Raw genomic sequence first — 21,758 nt, 5'->3', positions numbered from 1 at the left:
TCGAAATTTATCGGATATGCTAAAAATGTTGGGGCAAGTTTCTGTCGACGTTCAGGTCACTGTCGAATTTGGCAACAAGAAATGCGCCAAGCGCGTAACCTACAAATTTGGGGCTGATAAATATTGCATACTAGGTTTTAGACTCCGGTTTCTGAAGGTATTGTGTTCCGAAAACGAGTAAAAAGGGGAACACCTCAATGAGAAGTATTCTTGCTTGTGAACAACACCAAAGACAAGAAACTATTCGCTGATCCGATGCAAGTTTCTGTCAAAGATAAGCGACATCATGGATATGTCAATGAGAAAATGGTCGGAAATAGATTTTAGATGAACCCAAGGCAGAGGGAGATCGATCATATACGTAAGATACCAGATTTAAGACTAATGCCTATAGACGGGATCGATCGAGGCCTAAAGAAACTGTCTTGGAAGCAGATGGATGTTCGGTAGGAAGTGGGAAGTTTACCCTGTAAAGTCGAGTGGAAGAGCTCTGCATATTGAAGAAGGACGCGTAAGCGTATGCTTAAGTTCCATTCTGGATACTAAAGATACCAAGGTTAGAGGGCTGCACTTGAAAAACTTAGATTCGGCTGGACCGAATCTTATATACCCTGCACCATGGACCATTTGAATAACAATTGCAACATCTACAGACTCAAGAAGTTAAATTAGGAGATCGGTTTATATGGGAACTATATCAGGTTATACACTGGCAATAATTGCGCCCTGTAGAGGCTCAAGAAGCACAATCGATAGATCGGTTTATATAGGAACTATATCAGGTTATGGACCGATTGATATCATTCTTGGCACGATTGTTGGAAGTCATAGCAAAACATTACAAGCAAAATTTTATCCAAATCGGACAATAATTGCGCCTCATGGAGGCTCTAGAAATATAATGGGATCATTGGATTATATGGGAGTCAAGCCTTTAGCCTTTCTTTTTGGTGCCTCACTCCGCGGTGGCTTCATGTAGAACGTATCCATCTCCTCCCGGCACAGGTTGCGGAAAGTCGAATGCTCCATACGGAGTAGCTGCAACTGCAGTAGCAGACAATCCGAGGCATCGAGAAGAGAGTCTCCGTGGGTGGCACCGGCTATTGCTTAAATACTGAGTGCCTATGATGCTCGATGCGACAAGACGAGTTATCATGTTCCCGCGGCGATCGGTCGTATAGATCAGAACGAGCTTGCTTGCCTATAAGAGCTTGACGAGGACAAATGTGACTACACCAACAACTCTTCGTCATACAAGAAGTCCGCCTATCCATGTGCCCATCCCGACGTTAAAGAACTAATGTCTCTTGATGACCTGGGATCCAGCAGAGCGTGGGAGTTATTCAAAGAAGTTCCTTTTATCTTCTAAACAGTCTTGCACTTGGCACCTAGACCGATATAGCATCTTGACAATTCGTTTTCCCGAAAAGAGGATTTAGAGGCGCATACTTTGTCTGTGGACGATGAGGCCTCGGTCTTCGTAGATGGCTCCAAGGTGGAGTCGGAAGGGAGATGTTCTTAATATAGGTATGAAGCAGCCGCATGAGTGTTTGGCGTCTCAGGCAGTCCTCGGCCAAGTACTTGCCTGTATTGAATACACACCATATACTCTAAGCATAATAGAAGGAATGACTAGTGCGGAGTTTATGGTAAGATAGTAACTAATATGGATTGCCAGGATTCTCCAGCCTGCCGTCAAGCGAGGAAGGACGGACAACTTGGTGGCTTTTATGCGAAAGGTTACAAAGTAGTATAACAGGGGTCATAACCGGGCAATACGCGACTGTTAATACCGCGTAAAAGTTTCCTTTAGAAGGATGAAACATAGTCATGGTCTCTATCTTGGTTAAGCGGTCTACGAGATCTTGAAAACTTTTCTCTGGGAGATGTTCTCAAATACATTCAACGGATGGAATGTTTCGAACTGGGAACATAATAATATTTTTTTAAAGTACCTTTATGTGTGGACACGCAAGGTTACTAGTTGGCACACAAAGGAGTAAATTCTAAAGGTGCTATTAAACGACATGTGCTGTCACTTTCAATGAAGTGGCGAACGAACCGCGAGACAAGTAGAAAAAAAAAAAAAAATATATATATATATATATATATATATATATATATATATATATATATATATATATATATATATATATATATATATATATATATATATATATGTATATATATAAATATCATATGTTATAGCAAACATAAATCCATTTTAATATTTTTTGCTTATATCTTTCATAAACTTTTCTTTCTTCTTCTTTTCTCTCTTTCTCTTTTGCCATTATTTCTTTGATTCCATTTTATTGGTACCATTTTTTTACACTCTACAGTAAATCATCGTGAAAGAGAAACTACTACAAAAAAGAAATTAAAAACCAAACTTGAGACGCAGTATTTACAAGCAACAACAAAGAAAAATATACAAAAAAAATAATAAAAAGAAAATACAAAACTCTAAATAATACTACTACTACAAAATGTTAAAAGTGTACATATGTATTTTTTAAATAGATATTTAAAACGCCTAAAATCCCTCAACTAATGACATCCATTAGCTATAAACGAAAAATTGAGGCAATTAAACTAATAGCTAACTCTCGTTATTTTTGATCCTGGAAAATTCCGCTTCATCATATTTGTTTCAGTGCATAATGTTAAGTTGATTTTCTTTAAGATTGAAGATGAAGACCAAGTGAAGATTTGATTAAACAAATTAAAAATTGTCATACGATTTTTTTGTTTAACGAAAAAAAAAATATAATTAAAGCTTTATTAATTAAAAACAAATATACATACCTAGTAGTAATTCTAGAAAAAAAACAACGTACAAGATAAATCGCCATGTATGAAAGCTATACATTTTTAAATTTACTCTTTCGCGCTACAATCATTCCCGGATTATTTGTAATAATTTGGCTAACTGGGTTGTAAGTATTGCTATCTCTCTCTCTCTCATACAGAAACACCACACTATAAAAACACCCTCACCCAAAACACACAGACACATTAATAATATATACCCAAGCCATATTTATAGAAGATAAAGTCAGTTGCTCAACAACAAAACAACGAGAATAGTGGTAATGCCGGCTCTCGTAAGACTTTTGAAACTCTCAGAGAATATTGCTATTAATGTTTTAATGTATTGTGTATATGTATTGTTAATACATGACATTGGCTCAGGGAAAACTCATGTACTGTTGAGATTTTATGTTTTGTGTAAAATATAAAATATGTATGACAAAATTTTATCGACTGAGCTTAGCTGGCTTTACCTTCCCTAACTCTACACTACATATACTCGTATATATCCAAAACAGACATTTTAAACTTCAGTATTTGTATTTTTGATATCTTTTCGTTATCTTTGTTGTTTTTGTTATAGGTTAATATTAGTTTGTTTATTTTTTCTCATTCTGTTGTTGTGCGTCATTTTCGTTTAATGTTATTATTTATATGACATTTAAAAATTTTTATAAATGCATCATATATTTACTACATTTCCTTTTGAGATAATCGAGTATCACTTTAGAATGGTACTGTGAAAAATCTGGTCACTACAAAACTGTAATTTGCAAGGAGTAGTTTGATAGCTGGTGTATTATTATTGTCTGTTATGCGGCTATTTTCTTTCTACAATGGTATGCAGGTTGTGGGGATTTTTGTTTAGTTTTTAAGTTTGTGGGTAATTTTTGTTACTAAGGCTTAAAAACTAAAAAAAAAACATGTGAATTTTACATATGTTAAACCCCATTTACGCTGCTCATTTAATTGTTCACATCAGCTGATTTTACAAAGGGAAAACACACTTTGCAATTCGATATTAGGTCTGTTCGCGTACATTTCCAGTAAAAATTTTCAGAAGAGTAAGCCTTTACTTTGATAAACATTGCTGTACCACTATTCCTGATAGAACCGATTGGAACTACGTTATCGCTGGTAACAGAAGTTACATAGACTTATGTACGGATGGTTCCAAACTAAACGACCAGGTGGGCTTTGGAGTGTACTCTAATGATCTAGAACTGGTCATATGGAAAAGGTTACCCAACCACCGCAGTGTGTATCAAGCAGAGATCCTTGCAATTAAGGAAGTGGTGGAATGGCTAAGATTTAATGTCATTACGACGATTGGCCTAAATGTCTTTTTAGACAGCCTGGTAGCCATTAAGCCTGTGGAGAATGTATTTCTGACACAAAAACCGCCCTCGACTGTCGCAGATCTCTCAACGAGATGGCTGAACAGTTCAAAATTCACCTATTCTGGGTGTCGGGCCACAGAGATATCCCGGGAAAAGCAGACTAACTTGCGAGAATAGGAACTACCTTACACATTCCAGGGATACTAGAATCTATGGGTATGCTTCTAGCGACATGTAAGTAAGTTTTCAAGGCCAGGCCCGAAGGGCAACGAATGATAGATGGTCACAAAGAGGGGATGCGGCCCCCTGGGACTTGACCCCAGATTTGTATATAAGTTAAGCTTTCTACTTTAAATTATATTTCATTTGATAACCATATTGCTCCAATCGCTAAACATGCTATTTTTTGGGGAGTGGGTTGGGCCTCGCTACCGGTGGGGTCAAATATTTATATCAAGTTCGTACTTTTCTCTTAAATACGTTTCATTTGATACCCATATTGTCCCAATCGGTAAACATGTCCGTTTTTGATGTTTTTGAGGTAGGGCGTCCCCCACAGTTATTTCACTCCAAAGTTTTATATCAACTTCGTTTTTTTAGGCTACCATAAGGTTGCATACAAAATTTCCCTTAAATCGATGTGCCCATCTCCGAGATCTGGCGTTTTTGAACATTGGGGTTCGGGGGAGGGTCCCCTCGCGGATATCACGAAATGAAGAACCCCTTTTTTCACGGGGGAACTAAACTCGACCATGTGTGAAAATTTCAACTCGGAACAAACAAACAAATCAAAACAGTGAGTTGTACTAAGGGCCCACATATACCAGCCCGAATTTGGTGTATATCAGGCAATTTTTAAATATAGCCGCCATATAGACCGATATGTCGATTAAGGGCATTTATTACCCGATTATTTCATGAAATTCAGAACAGTAACCTTTATTATACCCATTGAAATCCGACTCAAATGTGGTCCATATCGGGCTCTATTTACATATAGCTGCCATATAGACCGATCTGCGTATATAGGACCTATATGTCGATTAAGGCATTTATTACCCGATTATTTCATGAAATTCAGAACAGTAACCTTTATTATACCCATCGATCCGAATCAAATATGGTCCATATCGGGCTCTACATATATCTGTCATATAGACCGATCTGCATATATAGTATCTTAAGTCCATTTATTACCCGATTTCACTGAAATACAGAATATTGCGTTTTATTAGGCCAGTCGATATTCAAACTATATATGGTCCAGATCGGAACATATTTGGATATAGGCCTGCAACGGGCGCATTTCACTGAAATTTGGAACAGTGCGTTGTATTAAAACCCCAGAAGTTTGTCCCAAATATGGTCCAGATCGGGCAATATTTAGATATAGCTGTGATATAGATCGTCTCCAGCTTTAGGTTCTGAAGATCATAAAAGACGCATTTATTATCCGATTTCGATGAAATTTGAAACAGTGAGTTGCTTTAAGACTCCCTACATCTGGTCTAAAAATGATCCAGATCAGGCAATATTCAGATATAGCTGTCATATAGATCGATCAGCCGATTTAGGGCTTATGGACGTAAACGTCGCATTTATTATCCGATTTGGTGGAAATTTGAAGCATTGTTCTATTAAAACTCTCAAAATCACATCCGAGTATGGTCCAGATCAGACCATGTTGTTGTTAATGACGTAGCAACATCTTCATGTGAAGGTGACGATCCTCGTCAAGCTCCTATAGTTGAGCAAGCTCGTTCTGGCCCAAAGGACCGATCGCCGGGGAAACAGGGTGGCCATTGCTTATTTAAAGGCGCCAATCGATCGCCTTGGCACTCAGTATTTGTGCAAGAGCCGGTGCCGCCCGGCCTCTCACTGAGTCTCTCCGCTCGATACCGCTGATTGTTCGCAGCTACTCTGTATGGAGTATTCCACTATCCGCAGCCTGTGGACGCGCAGCTAAACTTTTCGTGACACCAAGGAACACATACAAATTGGAGCTCAAAGTTCCAGCTTGTGTGGTGCTCACAGTTATCCCGTGGCGGGAGGTCGAACCATATTTAGATATAGCTGTCATATGGACCGATCCTGCCGATTTAGGGTCTTAAGACTATAAAAGCCGCATTTATTTCTCGATTTCGCTGAAATTTGGAACTGTTACTTGTAATAAGCTTCTCGGCACCTGAACAAAATATTATTAAAACCGGCCTGTATTTGGATATGAATATGGATATAGTAGAGTTACAATAAAATAGAATGAGAAATGTATCCATGGTGGTGTGCATCAAATGTTCGACAGCGCCGGACTTATGCTTTTTTACTTGCTACATACTAGATTGTTTTAAGTGATCTAAATGTCCATTCACTTTTGCTCAACATGACCACCTTTCGCATTGAGGTCAAAAACCGAGTTACAAGCTGCACGAATGGAATCTGCAGGTATTTTGGAAATTTACTAGCATCTCGTTTGAGGTTTTTAAAGTCACCTTTTTTATTTGTGCTTGTTTTTCTATATATCGATCCTTTCATCGGATATTTTCAAATCTTTAACCATATGATTGCCATTACGGTCTGAATTAACTCGGCGAACGATTTCAGCTGTTGTGACAATTTCTTTTGAACCACGCCATGGCGTGGTTTTGGTGCGACACACAAACATTTTGTTCTCTTTGAGATGTGTGAGTTCACCAGCAATAGCCAGTAGCGATTTTCCTCCCAAATATGACGCTATCGCACTATTACAGCGGTCAAAAAAAGTATTCATCATTCAATGTTTTTTTTTTAATAAGTCTACAAAAGACAATTGGAATAAAAACATATTAAACTAATGATGCAGTAGTGCTTGTGTGATATATATGTACACAATTTCATTGTTTTTAAAGAAAAAAATAGTATTTATTGGAACAAAAAGGGCCATTTTACAGCTGAACACAAAAAATTAAACAAAAAAAGTATTCATCATTGCAAAAAAACAAAAAAATAAATAACATAATTTAAAAAAATTAATACTTTGTTATTCGACCACCGCGTCTTATAACTTCTTTTAAACGGTTTGACATCGATTGGACTAATTTAGCGGTTATATTTTGGTCTATATTAGTCCATTCCTCCATTATCACCTGTTGCATTTGACTCTTGCTCGAAAAATTGCGCGTTCTCAATTTGCGTTCGAGATGTTCCCAAAGATGTTCAATTGGGTTCAAGTCGGGACTTTGAGGAGGAGTTTTAATGACTTTGGGGCAGTTATACAGCATCCACATCTTGGTATTTAAAGCAGAATGTTTGGGGTCATTATCTTGATAATATTGAAAGTTATTACCAAGCCCAAGTTTTACAGCACTATCTTTTAAATTCCTCTTTAAAATGTCAATGTAATACTTATGATCCATTACTCCATTAATAATTTCAAGATTTCCCGCTCCTGAAGCCGCCATACACCCCCAAACCATTAAACCACCTCCACCATGTTTTACAGTAGCAACTGTGTTTCGTTCTTCAAGCTCTGTATTTGGTTTTCTGTACACTATGACCTTTCCATCGCACCCAAAAAGATTAAACTTGCTCTCGTCTGTAAAAATGACTGTTTTCCAAAATGATTCGGGCTGTTTTACATACATTTTTGCGAAGTTTAGCCTTTTCACTCGGTTTATTTTATTTATAAAGGGCTTCTTACGTGCAGTTCTTCCTCTGTAACTATGCCTTTTGAGTGTATTTCGAATTGTTTGTGTAGTAACTTCCTTCCCTAAATATTCCATAGTGTTTTTACGAAGAATGGTCGCATTTGTCTTCGGAGTTTTCTGAACTTGCCGCACTAGCCAACGCACATCTCCAACTGAAAGTGCTTTTGGTCGACCAGATCTTGGTTTATTGTCAACAGTTTTCGTTTCTGTCCACTTTCTGATGATGGATTGTATAGTAGATCGTGGTCTATTTAATATTTCACTGATAGTTTTTTGAGTTAAACCATTCCTGTGGTGTTTTATTATCAAAACTTTTACCTCATCAGAAACCTCGTTTTGCTTACGACCCATTTTGACAAAAACTATATTTTCAATGAAATTAAATATTTGCTGTCAAGGGCAAAGCCTCCTTTACTAAATAAAACAGAAAAGGGGGATTCCCAAATAATATTTGAATTTGACTTTGATGATAGCACATCAATGATGAATACTTTTTTTGTTCTGTTTTTGGTGTTATTATATAAAATTGCATTTTTTGCGCTAATTAAATTTATTTTTTGAATTTATTTTAAAACATATTACGAAAAATAAACTATTGCATAAAACTACATTATTTGTTTACTTTAAATTTTCTTCAATTACCCAAAATAAGTGAATTTATTATCAATTTTGCTAATGATGAATACTTTTTTTGACCGCTGTATGTTTGGACCCGATTACGAAGAACTATGTTTTTAAATAAATAAGAATCAAATGCTTTTGGTGGCTTGTAAACAATATTCTGTAGCTGTCATTTCTAGTTTGAGCTTGGAAACGTATCGTGTGACCAACCCTGTAGTTTAACACTTTCTTTTTTAAAAAGCATAGTTTAAATAGGTTCATTATATCCAAAGTTTATGTCCAGAAGCCAATCTGAAAGCCAATGTCCTCCTTTCTGCTACTTGTATCCAATTATTCACTATCTTGACCACTGTGTATGTAAATTCTCCCGTTTTAGGGAGTGCTCACTGTTAGGAGGTTTCACTGCCTTTATTTTTGTAGTTTTCAAATGATTTATTATAACACAAATTATTAATATGCATAGATAGTAAAAAAGCAACATTTCCTGATAGCGAATGAACTTTAATCTCTTCCATAAAACAAAATGTTTTTATTCCCAATGTATGTTTATTCCATAAGTTCTTCAATATATCGATATCAAGACAAGCCAAAATAGTAATTTTGTGATAAAATATAAACAAATCCGTAACTTCCACTAAGGAACAGCGGCAAACTTCTCACATATCAATGAGTGCAGTCCGATTCAAGTTTAAGCTCAATGATAAGTGGACTCTTTTTTTATAGCCGAGTCCGAACGGCGTGCCGCAGTGCGACACCTCTTTTGGAGAGAAGTTTTACACGGCATAGTACCTCACAAATGTTGCCAGCATTAGGAGGGGAAAACCACCGCTGAAAAATTTTCTGATGGTCTTGTCGGGATTTGAACTCAGGCGTTCCGTGTCAAAGGCGGACATGCTAACATCTGCGCTACGGTGTCCTCCTCCAATCTGTAACTAATAACCCTTGTTATACCCTCCACCATAGGATGGGAGTATACTAATTTCGTCATTTTGTTTGTAAAGCCTCGAAATATGCATCTAAGACCCCGTAAAGTATATATATTGGGTTGCCCAAAAAGTAATTGCGGATTTTTCATATAGTCGGCGTTGACAAATTTTTTCACAGCTTGTGACTCTGTAATTGCATTCTTTCTTCTGTCAGTTATCAGCTGTTACTTTTAGCTTGCTTTAGAAAAAAAAGTATATTTGATTAAAGTTTTATTAAAAATGCATTTACTTTCTTTTAAAAAATTACTTTTTGGGCAACCCAATATATTCTTGATCGTCATTTGATTTTAAGTCGATCTAGCCATGTCCGTCCGTCCACAAACTTTCGAAGCAGTAAAACTAGCCGCTTGAAATTTTGCACAAATACTTTTTATTAGTGTAGGTTGGTTGGGATTGTAAATGGGCCAAATTGGTCCATGTTTTGATATAGCTGCCATATAAACCGATCTTGGGTCTAGACTTCTTGAGCCTCTAGCGGGCGCAATTCTCGTCCGATTTGACTGAAATTTTGCACGTGGTGTTTTTGTTATCACTTCCAACAACTGTGTTAAGTATGATTCAAATCGGTTCATAATCTGGTATAGCTGCTATATAAATCGATCTTGGATCTTGACTTCTTGAGTGGCTAGAGGGCGAAATTCTCATCCGATTTCGCTGAAATTTTGCATGAGGTGTGTTGTTATGACTTCCAATAACTGTACTGAGTATGGCGCAAATCGGTACATAACCTGATATAGCTGCCATATAAACCGATCTTGGATCTTGACTTCTTGAGCCTCTGGAGGGCTCAATTCTCATCCGATTTAGCAGAAATTTTGCATAACGGCTTCTCTCATGACCCTCAACATACGTGTCTAATATGGTCTGAATCGATCAATAGCTTGATACAGCTCCCATATAAAACTATCTCCCGATTTTGCTTCTTGAGCCCCTACAAGGCGCAATACTTATCCGAATGAACTGAAATATTACACCATGACTTCTACAATGTTCAGCATTCAATTCATTTATGGTCCGAATCGGACTTTAACTTGATATAGCTCCAATAGCATAACAGTTCTTATTCAATATTCAAAAAGAGATACCGCGCATAGAACTTGACAAATGCGATCCTTGGTGGAGGGTATATAAGATTCGTCCCGGCCGAACTTAGCACGCTCTTACTTATTATACCCACCACCGTTGGGGGTATATTCACCGTGGGGGGTATATTCACCGTGGGGGGTATATTCATTTAGTCATTCCGTTTGCAACACATCGAAATGTCAAATTCCGACCCTAAAAAGTATCTATATTTCGGATCGTCGTAAAATTCTAAGACGATTTAACGATGTCCGTGTATCTGTCCATCTATCCGTCTGTCCGTCCGTCTGTTGTAATCACTCTAGATCCTTCAAAACTTGAGATATTGAGTTGAAATTTGGCACAGATACGTTTTTTTGATGCACGCTGGTTAAGTTCTTGAATGGTCCTAGTCGGACCATATTTGGATATAGCTGCTATATAGACCGATTTTTCGATAAAGGGTCAAATGCCTATAAAAACTTTATTTTTCATCTGATTTTGCTGAAATTTGAAATGGTGAGTAGTTTAAGGCTTCCCGACAACTGACCTAAATATGGATTAGATCAGGCTATATTTAGATATAGCTACCATATAGACCGATCTCCCGATAAAGGGTCTGAAGACCATAAAAGCTTTATTTATTACCCGATTTCGCTGAAATTTAAAACAGTGCGTTTTTTAAAGCCTCCTGACATCCGACCCTACTATGGTATAGATCGAAATTTATTTAGATTTAGCTGTCATATAGACCGATCTACCGATAAAGGGTCTGAAGGCCATAAACGTTTTATTTTTTAACCGATTTCGCTAAAATTTGAAACAGTGAATAGGTTAAGATCTCCCAACATCCGATCTAAATATGGTTCTGATCGGACTATATTTAGAAACAGCTGCCATATAGGCCGAACTGCCGATGAGGGGACTGAAGCCCATAAAAGCTTTATTTATTACCCGATTTCGTTGAAATTTGAAATGGTGAGTTTTTCTGAACCTCACGATATCCGACCTTAATATGGTTCAGATCGGTTTATAATTGGATATATCTGCAAAAAGACCAATATTTTGTTCTACAAAATTTAATGGTGACATATTGGGTTGCCCAAAAAGTAATTGCGGTTTTTTAAAAGAAAGTAAATGCATTTTTAATAAAACTTAGAATGAACTTTAATCAAATATACTTTTTTTACACTTTTTTTCTAAAGCAAGCCAAAAGTAACAGCTGATAACTGACAGAAGAAAGAATGCAATTACAGAGTCACAAGCTGTGAAAAAATTTGTCAACGCCGACTATATGAAAAATCCGCAATTACTTTTTGGGCAACACAATTTTTAGGTCACTCCGTCCGTGCCAAACTTGGGTGCTTAAGATATCCAATTTTCACCGGATTGTGACGAAATGGGGTTTAGATGTATACCCGAGGTGGTAGGTATCAAAGTTCGGCCCGGCCGAACTTAATGCCTTTTTACTTGTTTTTTTGTTATTGTTTTTGTTTCAACTTTATTCGGTTTCTGTAGTAGTTTACTGCACTTGCTTTGTTGTTCTACACCAAATCCAATCCAATCTACACTTTTCGTGATATCATGTCATTCAAAGTCATTCATTTCCTTCACTTGCTCATCTCCATAGAATTTGTAACGTAAATGCTGCTGCTGCTGTTGCTGTTGCCTTTGTTATGATTTATTAACAGACCAAATGCCCAGCAGCTTTAATTGAATTAATTGTAATTGTTGTTGTTGTTGTTTGCCTCATTTTTCCGCCTTTTCATTGCAGAATATCTTTAGTTACGGTACAAATAGGCCTATTGGCTTTCTCATTAGTATTCATAGTATTTCCCCTGGTATTCCGATACTCGGTGACGCTGCAAAGAGGCATCTTATTTTTAACATTTAGTAAGTATATATTAACCACCTGCTCTGCAAGTCTTTGAAATGGTGTAAACGCGATTGAATTTTGCAATTTGAACTTTATTTTGCAGTTACATATCCCAGAGATCTCGATTTAAGCAATCCCTCAAGTGTTGGCCTTTATGCAACGCGTAGTTTTTTCCTAAATGTTCCTGATCCCGATGTGGAAGATAATGTCTCGCAAGATAAGGATGACGGTGGCAGGACAAAACGTCATGTTCGCATTGGTTTGTGGCATGTACTACCGAAGCATGTAGTTAAGCGTTTTGCGAAGGAAATGCAGTTGAGTGATGTAAGTATTAACCTTAGGGGGGAAAATTTAGATGCTTTGGAAAAGTTTGAGAGAAGATAATATTCTTTGTGATGACAGAAACACTGATTGTATGCTTAGGTTAGATAAGGTTGAAAAGAGGGTGCAGATTTTAATCCGCCCCCTGCCACTATGGACATACACCTAAGGCAATCGTGGTCTCCGAGCCGATGAACAGCCATCACAATTTACCGTGGACGAAGTTACGAATGTCATCCGTGGCGCCAAATCATCCAAGGCGTTGGGCCCCGGCGGAATCTCTACATTGATGTTGAAGAACCTGGATTCACCTGGAGTTGAGTACCTTACTACTGTTCTCAAACTGGCTTTGAACACTCTTATAGTTCCCGAAGTCTGGAAAATGGGCAGAGTGATTCCGCTACTGAAGCCTGGAAAGGAGTCGAGTTTGGAGCAGTCGTCTCACCAGTAGCAAAGAGGCTGGAGGCATTACTCCTCCCGAGCCTCGTAGGAGAATTTCCATTCGCCGAGCATTAACATGGATTTCGAAGACGGCATAGCACAACAACAGCTTTGCATGCCATTACTCCTCCCGAGCCTCGTAGGAGAATTTCCATTCGCCGAGCCTTAACATGGATTTCGAAGACGGCATAGCACAACAACAGCTTTGCATGTCATTACTCCTCCCGAGCCTCGTAGGAGAATTTCCATTCGCCGAGCATCAACATGGATTTCGAAGACTGCATAGCACAACAACAGCTTTGCATGCTTCAATCACATTTGCCGTGGCTTCAATCAGCCCAGGCTATGTGATAGGTCGGACCTCGTGGCACTGGACCTATCGAAGGTATTCGACACGGTCAGCCATGCCAAATTATTTGAGGGCATCGCCGACACGTCCCTCCATCCAGGCCTGAAATGCTGGGTCGCGAATTATCTGTGTGGTCGCCAATCATTTGTGGAATTTAGCGATAAGAAGTCGAAGCACGGTAGAGTGAAACAGGGAGTTCCCTAAGGTGGGATGATATCTCCGTCACTGTTTAACCTCTACCTATCCTCCATTCCACCCCCTCCAGACCTGCCCATGTCTTGAGGACCTTGCGTCTACTTTTGACTTGATCGCAAATTGCTGTGGCATGTGGGGAGAATGTGTAAGAGCTGTCAAATGTGACGCCAAGTATTTTGGGACACTTGATCCATTTCTCCATCGACCATCACAGTCAGCTCGGTATTCACCTCACGCGTTTTTGTAGTGAACAATGTGACTGAAGATTTGGTGGCAGATTTCTTGCAGCGAAATATTAGGCAAGTTCGTTGCGGTACACGTTCAACCTATCGCAGGTCTCTATTTCCTCCATTCGCATATTCCTCCTATCGCAGGTCTCTATTTCCTCCATTCGCATTGAGACCTGCTATAGGTTGAACGTGTACCTCAACGAACTTGCCTCATATTTCGCTGCAAGAAATCTGAAGATATCTGCCACCAAATCTTCAGTCACATTGTTCACTACAAAAACGCGTGAGGTGAATACCGAGCTGACTGTGATGGTCGATGGAGAAATAAATCAAGTGCCCCAAAATACTTGGCGTCACATTTGACAGCTCTTACACATTCTCCCCACATGCCACAGCAATTTGCGATAAATTCAAAAGTAGACGCAAGGTCCTCAAGTCACTTGCTGGCAGCACTTGGCCGGTCTGTGGTAAGTTATGCAGCGCCAGTGTGGTCTCGTCAACTTTGTGACACGCAGTGGAAGAATATTCAGATCTGCGAGAATGCCGCCCTCCGAACTGCGACGGGCTCTCTCCTCAGTTCTCATGTGGCAAAGATCCTACCAGTGCGAAGACATAACTACATGCTGTCTAAGCAATACCTTTTGGGCTGTTATCGCAGAGACCATCCAAATCATCATCTTGATATCCTCCGCCCAGAAGCCTTAAGGCTACATGATCTAGAGCGTGAGGTTCAGCGCTACAAGAGAGTACCTCTACATCAATCGCCATATCAATCAGGTCTAGACAACATTCATGCAGACACGGTAGCAGATGCGGTAAATGGCTACCGGGTGTATGGAGTCCTTGGAGAACGACCGACTCCCATTGCAACTGAAGAAATTGATCTCCCCCGGCAAAACAGAGTGGTTCCCGCTCAATAACGTTCCGGCAGATCCAGCCGCCTCAACTCCTACAGAGCAAGGATTGATAACGACCTGCAAGATGTATGTCCCGATTGTAACCAGGGACCGCACGATACACGTCACCTGTTTAACTGCCCGGCCAGACCCAGATCCCTGTGGACGCACCCCATCGTAGTCGCAGAGTACCTGGGTCTTGACACTCAACATAATCAAACAGACGAAAGATAGAACACAATAAACTGCTACACCAACAGAAACAACTGGCATGAGGCAAATAAATATTCCCACTCTCTTTTCAATCTAATCTTTCCTATCTAACCTAACCCAAATTCGCTTACCTATGTAAGTTTCGTCGCATAATTTATGCATTTATGAGGTATGGAACAGTTCTGCTCGCCACCTATCGGATCCTGCTGCCTTATTTATTTATTTTTATTTATTTATTTATTTGATAAAAATGTAATGATAGTACAACAAGCATTACTTATAAATTACAGTACTATCCGATATATGTCAATAACTAATAGTTTCACAAAAATAATACTATTACATAGGTATTTAAGTATAAACAAAGAAATTAATGATTAAAGAATTATACAGAAGATAAATAATTATTAGTGTAATTTGATGTATATATTAATAAATGTGAGCTAATATTTAAAGGGTCAAAATTAAATTACTTCCTAAGTGAGATGATGTTTTAGCTTAAGTTTAAAGTTCTTTTCATTAGGACTATTTCTTAAATTGATTGGGAGGGCGTTCCAGAGACGAATGGTGTAAACAAAAAATTGTCTGTCACATACCAAGTAGTTACTTTGCAGTGGAACCATGCAATTGGTTCGAGAAGATCGTGAGATTTCCAACCGGTCGTAAAGATATTTGGGTTCATGTGTATAAATTAAGCGATGCATGAAAGTCAGTGCACGAAATTTCAAAAAATTTTCAAATTCCATCCCATAAAACTGTCTAGAAGCCGATGATATACTATCCGCACGTCTGATACTATAAACAAATCGTGTAATGTCATTCGAAACTACTTTTAATTTACGCTTATGGACGTAGTCACATTCTGCGTATATCTCACAACAATACAAAAGTTTAGGTAGTAAATAGGCATGAGCAATTGCGTGACGCACACTGAATGGAATATATTGGTGAATAGACCAAAGAGTCCGTAACATACCATAAATCTGTCCTATAGCCAACTCAATATGCCTATTCCAGGACAGAGTATTGTCAAATAATACCCCTAAATTCCTTGCAGTCTGCACATACTCAATGGTCTTGTCACCTAAGGCAAGCCTAGGCAAAGACAATGTATCTATAGACTTTCTCGAGATAACAATGCACTTCGTCTTATCAGGATTCAACTTCAAGCCATTCTTGGTTGCCCAATCACTGATGGCAATTAACTGCAAATTAATCCACGCCACATATGACCTTGTATCACTCGTCCTGCAAGAGAAACACAATTGCACATCATCAGCGTATAAGTGCATGTCATATCCATCAGGTATGCTTGCAATATCATTGACATATAATGAAAATAATAGTGGTCCCAGCACAGAACCCTGAGGAATACCACGAGTAAGCTCCAAGAAATCAGACATCATACCGTTAGAGTAAACAGCCTGTGTGCGCCTGTCCAGATATGATGCAATAAACCGAACTGCTGTGTCGTCAAAATTAAACAAGGTTGTAAGTTTAGATGCCAATATCGTGTGATCCACGGAATCGAATGCCTTAGAGTGGTCTAATAGGACAAGAAAGCTTACGTGGTTATCATTAATATTGCGTCTAATATTTTCGACTACATCAATAAGTGCAGTCGTACAACTACGGCGTTTACGAAACCCAGATTGCCTATCTGATAAAAGGAAATTCCTGGTTAAAAATGTATTTATCTGATCATACACAATATTCTCAAATGCCTTAGACAAGAATGGCAAGATCGCAATTGGTCTAAAATCATTATTGGACTTAGGTACCGGAATAACCTTTGCCCTCTTCCAGCCACTGGGAAAGATCGATGACAGAAGTATATAGTTAAATATATGTGTAATAAATGGTAAAAGATTCGGTAATATTGGTTTCAGAAAGTTAGGGTCAATACCATCGACACCTGTGGCATTGGATTTTATCCTCAAAATTGACTCCAGAACGTGCCATTATCGTGCCATTGCAAATTTTCATAGTATTTCCTTCAAAATACGTGTGTCTGCTGTATTTTCTACAAATCGCATCAACTCTTCCCTCTCCTCACTGTTAACCATTGTTATTGTCATTCTTTTGTAACTTTTTACCAACTGCTTTTGTCTTTCAGGAGGCCCATGAGGATCTGAGAAATGTCACCGAAGTCAAAGACCCAAACATCGATCAATTGGAAACTGTGATAAAATCCTCCTTCCCCTTGGTTAATTCCGAAAATGAGCAACAATTCTACGAACGTATGCTGGCAATACCAGGTAATACAATTGTTCTCTATCTACACGGCAATACAGCGTCAAGGGGATCAGGACATCGCTTGGACGTTTACAAATTGTTGAGAAATTTAGGCTATCATGTGATATCATTTGATTATCGAGGCTATGGTGACTCAGATCCGGTATCGCCCACAGAGGAGGGTGTCGTACGAGATGCTATGACGGTATACAATTACATCAGTAATTTGACAATGAATCCCATATTTATATGGGGTCATTCATTGGGTACTGGGGTGGCAACAAATATGTTGGCACAGTTAAACTATTTGGATGATAAAGCAGCCAGAGGTGTTATATTGGAGGCTCCGTTTACTAATATCAAAGATGAGATACGTATGCATCCATTTGCAAGAGTAAGTAATGAAGAGGGGAGGTGGATCACTGTGTTATTGATGTTGTTTTTCTCCATTCTATAGCCTTTTAAGCATTTACCTTGGTTCGATCACACCATTGCCCGGCCCATGTATACCAATTCGTTGCGCTTTGAATCCGATCAACACATTAGTAAATTCCAACAGCCCATAATGATATTGCATGCCGAAGATGACTATGTGGTACCCTTTCAGCTGGGCTATAAACTTTATCGCATTGCTTTGGATACCCGAGGCAAATCCTGGGGTCCCATAGAATTTCATCGTTTTGATGGTTCCCGCAAATTTGGCCACAAATACATTTGCTATGCACCAGAATTACCAGAACTTATTAAAAATTTTGTCAATAACTACCATAAGGATATCTTCTAAGTGAATTCGTCATATAATAATTAGTGTGTGTCTAAAGTCATTATGGAACCACCTAATCCAAAAGTGGTACATGTATAGACAGACAGACAGTGAAAACAGTCGTATCAATAATACATGTGAAAAAAAATAAATTGATAAAATGTAGCTTTAAAAATGTTTGTAGTCAAAGAAAAAACAAAAACAAAAAATTAAGAAAATGAAATTAATCTGATGTCACTTACACTCCCTCCATGACTTTAATCTTGTTTTTTTTTATATATATATGTATATGTACTATTATAAAATTTTGTATTTAATGATTTTCAAGCATGATTTACTTATGCCACTATTTTGTTGTCAATTGTATTGCAAATCGAATTTTCAATGACTTTTCCAAGCGAACCACATTGTCAAACAACATGCATCACCTTCGCTTCTTATGGCATCATTTTATATTCACTCCTCTGCCATCGTTGCAGAGTTTTAAGTCATAGTATTTAATAAACAAAAAACGAAACAACTTTCCAAGAAAAGAAAAAAAAACTCAATTCAATAAATGAATAAATTATTGTTTAGTGAACAAAAAATTCAAAACTAAAGTAATTTTAAAATAAATGTTTATATTTATTTATTTACAAATGAATTCATTGTTAGTGCAATGCCGAATTAATAGAATAGCCGAACCGGGCCCACTCCGCTTCGCTTTCTGTAACTCTCTTATATCTTTTTAGGTTGGGGACACTTCGCCCTGAATGCGGATATCGAATTCGTGCCATTGTAGTCTATGACGCTGAATACGTTTGAATCATGGCGAGAACAACGGACAAAACGGTGTTCATCCCCTCTTAATGTTGGCGACATTTGCGAGCTACAATGCCATGCAAGGCCATTTAAAAAATGTTCCCCAAAGAGGTGTCGCACTGCGAGACGCCGTTCGGACTCGTCTATAAAAAAGGTCCCTTATCATTGAGTTTAAACTTGAATCGGAAAGCACTCATTGATGTGTGAGAATTTGCCCCTTCTCGGTTCCTGGTGGTAATGTTGTTCCTTAGTGTAATATTCTCATTAGGGGAGGGATGGAACCTCAGACATTTGGACACAAATATGGATATCAAATTCTTGCTGCACTTCCAAATCCCTTTAATTTGAGCCCCATATTTCTATGGCCGGTAAATATGAATCGTTTGGAGGGTGCTTTGGGGAGGCCACAGGTTTGCACCGAAAATATTGGGTTGCCCAAAAAGTAATTTTTCATATAGTCGGCGTTGACAAATTTGTTCACAGCTTGTGACTGTAATTGCATTCTTTCTTCTGTCAGTTATCAGCTGTTACTTTTAGCTTGTTTTAGAAAAAAAGTATATGTGATTAAAGTTCATTCTAAGTTTTATTAAAAATGCATTTACTTTCTTTTAAAAAATCCGCAATTAATTTTTGTTTCCTTCCAGACCAACCTACACAATATGCGAAAATTTCGAGAAAATCGTTTCTGCCGTTTTTCAGTCTATACGGAACAAACAAACCGAGTCCCATATATCCGTGATTGGCTAATATGCCCATTTTGGGCGTTTTAGTAGGGGTGAGGTAACCCCTTATATACCGACATGAATTTGTATGTCAGAATCGTTATTTACTCCCGCATACTTTTCATTTGATACCCATATTGTCCTTATCGTCGGTCCACTTTTGATTTTGGGTGGTGTTTTTGGGGTAACGGTGGAGGGTCCGCCCCCCTCCGTAATCTATATATTATAAAGCCAATTCCTACTTCCTGACCATATTTGTAATATACTCCAGAATACCTTTCATTTGAGTCCCATATTGTCATGATCGTCAAATAACCCTATTTTAAGGGATTTTTGGGGCTGTGGCGGTCCCCCATGTACTTGGACCAAACTTTTTTTTATGAAATTCGTACTCTACTCTTAAATACCTTTCATTCCCGATCGTTCCATTTTAATTTTTGGGTAGTACTTTTGGGGTAAGGGGGAGGGTCCCCCCTCCCGATATCAAAAAAATTATATAGTCTATGTTTCCTTCCAGACCAACCTACACAATCTGTAAAAATTTCAAGGTAATCGGATCAGCCGTTTTTGAGTCTATGCGAAACAAAGACAAATTTAATTTTATATATAAGATATGAAATCCATGGATAACCAAGAAAAAGAATAGGGATAGAAAAAACCAAGTCATAGAAAAACTGACTTCCTTAAACGGACTTAATCCGCAAACGGATTAAGGACTATAATTTGTGTATCTGGAACTGAAATGACGGAAGTCCTAGGGAACTTTTTAGATTTCCTCAGGATATAGGTTAGGTTGAAAAGAGGCTGCGGATATTAGTGTGCCTCATTCCTCTATGGAAATACACCTAAGCCTCTGCGCTCTAAATACTAAAAAGTAACCTCGATAAAATCAAGGTCATGAATTTTGTGCGAATCAAAAAATCCCTAATTGTTGAAATTGGTATCCAATATGGGCGACGTTTTTTAAATTTCTAAATCTGAACCGATTTTAACCAAAATTCGTAGCTTTCATCTAAGGACTAGAAAAGTGATATATAGAAAATTTTGTGATGATTGGGTACATAATTCGATCTCCACCTTGGTTGCAAAAAAAAAAAAAACGACAGACTGTCAAACGGTAAAGAAAGGTAATTTTTTATGCCATTGTATGGTACCCCAAAACACGAAATTGGTGTAAAATTTTGGCGGCAAATAACCGTCCCCCCAGGTCCATCCCCAAAACCATGAACGGACATGTTTAGCGATTGGGTCAATATGGGTATTTAAGAGTAGAATATGAACTTGGTATACAAATTTCACCATAAGTGTTCGGGGGTGTCGCCCATTCCAAAAAAAAAAAACACCCCGAACAGGACACTTGCTCCGCTTTGGAAATATAGGCATCAAATGAAAGGTATGTAAAAGTAGTGTACAAACCTGACAACAATATATGCCTTGGTGTCTGAGAAGACTGCCCACCCCCCAAAATCCCCCAGCTAGGCATATATACCAATTGGGACAATATGGATATCAAATGCAAGGTATTTAAAAGTAAAGTAAGAATCTGAATCTCCTCACCCCTCAACAGGACAAATTTACCCACTGGGACAATATGGATATCAAATTAAAGGTATTTGGAAGTTGAGTATATAAGCCTTGAAATATGATGATATGAAAGTGGATAACGACTAAAAAAATTTAATTAGCATGGATCTGAACGAGATCGGTAGCCCTGAATGTCTTGATCATCAGCTTGAAAATGCTTAAAGAAAAATCCATTTTATGGTGTAGCGAAGTGCATCGTGCCAGCTCGTTACATATAAATATGTACTTTGTTTTACTTTGCTGTGACCTAAAATTCTCAACTTGATCCATAGTAAGTTCTTACTACATCCAACTTTGAAAGTCGTGTTGGTACAAGTTAACATTGACAATTTTCATAATATTACGTATTTTGTTTATTGCGATCAGAAGAATAAATGGACGGTATTCGTTTTTCTACCCCTCTTTTTTATATAATGAATATCATTATTATTGTCTGCATATTTTTATACCCTCCACCATAGGATGGATTACTTTGATGTTTAATTCTTCGGTAACATTGTTGCCTTTCTTCTGATTCCGGAATAGACGTTTTACCTCTCTGTACTTTTTTCTCGAAAGCTCTGCTTCGACTGGAGTGTTGCTAGCTCAATCCATATGGGACGGCCTCTTATGGTGGCAAAATTGTC

The 21,758-nt window shown here is 38.1% G+C and overlaps 1 protein-coding gene across 5 annotated transcripts in view; it reads left to right on the top strand.

The window, feature by feature from the left end:
• Nucleotides 1-18,628, top strand: part of LOC106080712 (lysophosphatidylserine lipase ABHD12) — a 40,819-nt gene extending 22,191 nt beyond the window's left edge. For 3 of the 5 annotated variants that reach the window (XM_013242209.2, XM_013242213.2, XM_013242212.2), the window contains 4 exons: nt 12,281-12,399; nt 12,486-12,706; nt 17,144-17,656; nt 17,720-18,628. In XM_013242209.2, the coding sequence (XP_013097663.2) occupies nt 12,281-12,399; nt 12,486-12,706; nt 17,144-17,656; nt 17,720-18,046 (1,180 nt within the window). In that variant the 3' untranslated portion in view covers nt 18,047-18,628. The other 2 variants (XM_013242214.2, XM_013242206.2) reach the window with 2 other exon arrangements.
• The last annotated feature ends 3,130 nt before the right edge of the window (nt 18,629-21,758 follow it).

The sequence above is a fragment of the Stomoxys calcitrans genome, chromosome 5, assembly GCF_963082655.1.
Source record: "Stomoxys calcitrans chromosome 5, idStoCalc2.1, whole genome shotgun sequence".
Taxonomy (NCBI): Eukaryota; Metazoa; Arthropoda; class Insecta; order Diptera; family Muscidae; genus Stomoxys; species Stomoxys calcitrans.
The sequence above is the reverse complement of the archived record's forward strand: the minus strand, read 5'-3'. Positions and strand labels throughout refer to the sequence as shown.